Source organism: Wolffia australiana, chromosome 11 (genome assembly GCF_029677425.1).
Source record: "Wolffia australiana isolate 7733 chromosome 11, ASM2967742v1".
NCBI classification, from domain to species: domain Eukaryota; kingdom Viridiplantae; phylum Streptophyta; class Magnoliopsida; order Alismatales; family Araceae; genus Wolffia; species Wolffia australiana.
Window position 1 is genome coordinate 3,099,970 of NC_135845.1, and position 6,000 is coordinate 3,105,969.

General features: G+C 42.4%; 1 protein-coding gene across 1 annotated transcript; it reads left to right on the forward strand.

The window, feature by feature from the left end:
* Positions 1-910: 910 nt before the first annotated feature.
* LOC144709398 (putative protein phosphatase 2C 27) lies at positions 911-5,242 on the forward strand. The gene is made up of 4 exons (XM_078582946.1): positions 911-1,290; positions 2,583-2,804; positions 3,096-3,307; positions 4,466-5,242. The coding sequence occupies exons 1-4, from the start codon at positions 1,201-1,203 to the stop codon at positions 5,025-5,027; spliced, it is 1,086 nt and encodes a 361-aa protein (XP_078439072.1). The 5' UTR covers positions 911-1,200; the 3' UTR covers positions 5,028-5,242.
* Positions 5,243-6,000: the final 758 nt, after the last annotated feature.

Sequence of the window (6,000 nt, forward strand, 5' to 3'; positions counted from 1 at the left end):
TTATATTTATAGATCCCTCCTCAATTTTGTCTAAATGAGTAATTAATAATTAACAGGGTGTTGGCGAGGTATCTAAACTACCTGCGAAAACAAAAGGAGGTATGCTCCCCAATATTTCTTTATTTAGAAATATGTCTGACAATATGTACACATTAGAAATAATAAGATAAAAAGAGGTATAAATGAAATGACGGACCTCAAGGGAAAATAAAATTGAGGTATCCGCCCTCATATTCTCATAGTTAGAATATCCTTAAGTTCTCTAAAAATATTATTTGAAACAAAAAAGCGTATAGAAGAATATTCGCACGGCCATAAAAGTACGTATCCACCCGAAATATCTGTTTACTTAGAGATGTACACAGGATCTTTATCCAGGGGTATAACTGAAATTTGCGTTTTCAGAGTAGGCAAACTGGCGAGACATTGGACCTCGTGCGAAAACAAAAGTTACGTAATCGCCCTCATATTCTGTTATTTAGAGTTGAATCTCAAATTTTCCACGAAAAAGAAAGTTGTGGAATATTTAGACAAACGAACAGATGTACATCTACACCCGAAATTGCTTTTTATTTAGAGATCTAGTCATATCCTTTGTCCAAGGGTATAAATGAAATTTATGTTTGAGATTAGCCGAACTGGCGAGACGTCGGACCTCGTCTGGAGTCAAAATTAATGTATTATCCCTAAACAGTTAGATATTTCGATTTATATCCTAAAAGGTCTCCATAGAAGAAATCTTCGGAATAAGCAGGGGTCTAAATAGAATATCCACAAGACCAATAAAAGAACGGAATACCCTGAATAGTGTTTTATTTAGAGATATATTCAAAGTCTTCCTCCAGGGGTATGAATCAAATTTGGGTTTGGAGAGTTAGCGAAGAAGGGAGGATGACAAGGCCACGATTTCTGAAGACCCTTCATTGCTTCTTTGAAGAGGGTGCGTTGTGAACGCGGAGTTGGCCTTGCGGCAGAGCTTTCCCGGGGAAAAATCTGACCTTTCTCTCGCCTCACATACAAAAACCCGTTCTATCTATCTATCTATCCATCTCTTTATCGTTAAATTGCTCGTCTTGAGGATTTCTCTCAAACCCAATTTCGCTTCTCGCCCATCTTTCTACTTCTACCCTCTTCTCTCGCTATCTCTCTGCTCTTTTGCTATCTGGGTTAAGGGGAATACTGGGTTTTGTGGTAGCCGCCATGTGCGTGAAGGAAGTGACGGAGGAAGAGGCCGAAAGAATGGAGAATTTTGAGCCCGAGAGTCGCCCGCCGGAGAAAACTTCAGCTACTGTAAGGATCGTTGCGGCTGAGATTTGATGCTCGATCTTGTTCTTGTGTAATTTTTTATTTGTTCTCGCTGCTGCTGATTTGTGTTTTGGGTTTTTTGTTCTTTATGCTGGGTGTTTCGAAAGAGCAGATGGGTTCGTTTAGGAGTTAATTTCCGAGTTCTTTTGAGTCCCCTCTTGAATTGTTCGGAGAATGTTGGAATTCGGGTCGTTTTTCTGTTCTTCGTGTCACCTTCCAATCCCCCCTCAACTTGAAATTTCAGTTTCAATTGCTGCTGATATTTGATTCTCAATCGTTTTGCGTTACCTAGTCTTTGCTTTGTTGGCGCTGCAGCTGATTTATGTTTTGGGACCTTGTTCTTGATGCGTGGAGTTTCATTTGGGAATTGATTTGTGATTTTTTTCAGTCCTCTCTTGAATTAGACGGTTACTGTTAGAATTCGGGTGGTTGGGGTTTTCTTCGTGCTAGTTTCCCCCAACTTGAAATTTCGATTGGAGGGAAACCGAATTTGACTACCTCTTGTAAATCTTGAGTTGGGTATTTGCTATGATGTTATATGTTTACCTGATTCTGTTGTTAAAAGTGCTGGATCTTTATTTTTTTGATTAATTCTTTCTTTAATGATGTCTGAGGTCTGCTTAAAGCAAATAATGGTGTGGTTTGTAAGAACAACAAATGATGTCTTTCATGAAGATTTTGTATGCCATCTTCCACTCTACGTGGCAATCCTATGTTCATCTATTTGTAAAAATAAGTTCTATTTGTGATATTGTCTGCTTATTTTGAGAAGGCCCAAAGAAAAAATTCATCGTCCTCCTTAAACGTACAAAAAACTTTTTTTCGAATAATCTTGAAGGAAAAAAAATACTCCCCACCAATCCGTGAATTTTTTTCTTCCAAGGATTTTCTTTCAGTAAATTAGAAAATACCATTTCATAAAAATAAGCGAAAAACTCCGACTTAGAATAAAATTGATAGTTGAACTATGTCATCACTACGCATTTTTTTCCAATTATTCTCAACAATTGGCAAGAAAAAACAAGTTTCTTTTATCTGAAATTATAATGCTGTGAAATATACAACAATCTTAGGGGCTAATAACTTCATAATCTTGGGGAAACTTACCCAGAACAGGTTTTGTCAGGTTTAGGATTCTTATCTTGAAACATTTTTCACGTGGATATTAATGGTTTTTTAGACATTTCTGAAAGGGATTTCTTTAGGCATTAATTACACACTCAATGCGAAATCGTGTCATGTTTGTTTAGCCTCATCCAACGTCTTTTTTCAATCAGCTGGAAAGCATCTGCGAGAACTCTGTGACTTTGGACGTGAGAATTCGAGGATCGGACGATGGACTGAAGGCCACGTCGAACTTAGTCCCTTCAATCCGACACGGCGTTTGGGCCGACATCGGCGGCCGGAAATACATGGAGGATGCCCACGTCTGCATAGAGAACATAGCAGAGAAATTTGGTTGCCGGCCACTTGAAGAATGCTCTGTTTCCTTTTACGGAGTACGCCTCTTTCTCTTCCCCACTGCTCTCCAATTATTTTTCTTCAAAATTCTTGAGAACCCTGAAGCAGGGAACGACATAAAATTAATGCTCTGTTTCTCTTTCCCCCTGGTCTTCCACTATTTTTCTTTGAAACTCTTGAGGACCCCAAGCCTGGAAACTGTATATAATCAAAGGGTCTGTGACTTTTAAGATAAAGATGCTGTCTTTGAACGGAGTAGGCCACTGTTTTCACTCTTTTAAGAATAAAACTGGCAGTTTTTCCCCTTAACTGTGAGATTCTTGGCGCAGGTATTTGATGGGCACGGTGGGAAGGCAGCAGCGCACTATGTAAGAGACAACCTGCCAAGGCTCATTGTGGAAGACGCAGGCTTCCCGCTTGAGCTGGAGAAGGTTGTGGCCCGCTCCTTTGTGGAGATTGACACCCAATTTGCTCAAACCTGCGTCCGCCAGTCCTCCCTCTCCTCCGGCACCACCGCTCTCACAGCCATGATCTTTGGAAGGTACTTTCAATCCCTGTTCCTCCTTTACGGACTGCATTACTTTCATTCCTATGCATAGATGGATAGATAGTTATTCCGAACTGCCTGCATCAAAACGACCCTCCGCAGGGCTGCCCAATCACCCACATGAGTCGTTTATTTAAGATGCAATTTTTCATAATAAATAACCAAAGCTATTCATTTGCTCTGCCCCAGGCAGTTAGCAAGGCGAATGCTCAGTGGGCTGTACGAAAGGCAGTTCAAAATTCGTACCGCACCGCACAACCCCCCCAGCTCTCATGGTTGGATTATCCCTTATAGATTAATAGATTGATAGATAGATGGACGGATGATAGATACTCTTGAAAGAGAGAAAGAGGGATGGATGAATTTTTTGAAAGATATTTTGGTCTGTAGATTTCCAAGGTAGATAGATATATATTCTGGAAGAGAGAAAAAGGAAACCAGGATGGATGGATATTTTTATAGTTGAATTTACCTATAGATTTCTTCACATTGGTAGATAGACAGACAAACTCAGGAGGAGAGACAAAGAAACCGTGACAGGTGGATATTACAGTTGTTTTGACCTATCGTGGATGGATGTATGTTACAGATAGAGAGAGTCTTGACAAAATTAAAATAAAAATACAGATATTCTGGAATAAAGAAAATAGAAACTTGGACTGATGGGTACCTAGTTTTTTTTACCATTAGTTATCATCCTTTCAGTCGCTGATAGATTCACTTCAGCAATCGTTTTCTTCGTGGATAGATGTATGTTTTGATGCATATTTAGAAGAAAAATACAGATAATCCGGAAGAAAGAAAGATAGAAACTTGGAGTGATGGGTAACTCGTTGTTTTGACCATTAGTTATCATCCTTTCAGTCGCAGATAGATTCACTTCAGCAATCGTTTTTTTTTCCCCTGAAGAATTCAACGATCGTGGATGGATGGATGTTTTGATGCATATTTAGAAGAAAAATACAGATATTCCAGAAGAACGAAAGAAAGACAGAAACTTGGATTGATGGGCACCCAGTTGCTTCGATCACTAGGAAATCAAAAGAAAAATAAAGATTTTCTGGAAGAACGAAGGACAGAAACTTGGATTGATGGGCACCCAGTCATTTTGAATAATAAAAAAAAATTAAAAGAACGGAGGATGAACTGCAGGTCGCTGCTAGTGGCGAACGCGGGGGACTGCCGGGCGGTTCTCTCCCGGGCGGGCGCGGCGGTGGAGATGTCGAAAGACCACCGCCCGTGCTGCGGGCGGGAGAGGAAGCGAGTGGAAGCGCTGGGCGGCTTCATCGACGACGGCTACCTCAACGGGCAGCTGGGCGTGACGCGCGCGCTGGGCGACTGGCACCTGGACGGGATCAAATCAGCACAAGGCGGGCCGCTGATCGCGGAGCCGGAGCTGAAGATGATCACGCTGGGCAAAGAAGACGAGTTCTTGATCATCAGCAGCGACGGGCTGTGGGACGTGTTCACCAGCCAGAACGCAGTGGACTTTGCGCGCAGACGGCTGCAGGAGCACAACGACGCGAGAGTTTGCTGCAGGGAGCTCGTCGAGGAGGCGATCAAGCGAGGCGCGGACGATAATCTGACGGCCATGGTTGTTTGCTTCCAGGCGGGGCCGCCGCCGGCTGTGGCGGTGCAGAGGGCGCGAGTGCGGCGGTGTATATCGGCGGAAGGGTTGCAGAGCCTGCGATGTCTTTTGGGCGGCCAGGATTGACCCGAGTTCTTGCTGGGTTCTTGCTGGGCAGAGTTGAGTTGTGGAGTAGCGCGGCGGCGATTGTTGGAGGTAGGCCAAAGTGTAAATAAGAGGCAGGGACTCGGTTCTTCTCTTGCTCTTTTCTTTTTTTTTTGATTAATTGTTCTTATCGTTACTTTTTAATCCTGCTGATATTGATTAGGTGCCCGGTTTTTGGTGTCGGGAGTTTACGTGCATGGGCTCTCTCTCTCTATTTCTCCCCATCTCATGTTGGTCGTTCTATATCGTCGCTCTCTCTGTCTCTCTCTCTCACTCTTTATCTCTCCCTATCTCTCTCACTCTCTCACTCTTCATCTCCCTGTCTCTCTCTCACACACACACACCCTCCACTCTTTATATCTCTCTCCTCTCTCTCGCTCTTGATTTCTCTCTATCTTTATCCCTCTTTTTTATTATCTCCCTCTCTCTCTCACTCTCACTCTTCATTTCTCTCTATCTTTATCCCTCTTTTTTATTATCTCCCTCTCTCCCTCATACTCTCACTCTTTATTTCTCTCTATCTTTATCCCTCTCTTTTTTATTATCTCACTCTTCATCTCTCTCTCGCCTCTTTCTCTTCTCCCTATCTCTCTCTATTCCCTCTCTCGTCCTCTATCCCTCTCTCTACTCCCTCACTCTTTACCTCTCTCCACTTTGTCTATCCGTATCTCGTTCTATTCTCTCGCTCTTTATCTCTCTGTCTCTCTCCTTCTCTTTCGGTATCCCTATCTCTCTCTATTCCCCCACTCTTTGTCTCTCTTTCTCTATGCTCATTTCTCTACATTCTCTCTCTTTATCTCTCTCTCCTTCTCATTCTCTATCCTTACCTCCCTCTCTCTCTTTCTGTTTCTCTCTATCTTCCTCTTTTTCTATGCCTATTTCGCTCTCTCTTATCTCACTCCCTATCACCACATCTTTCTGTTTCTCTCTCCTTCTCTTTCTCCATCCCTATTTC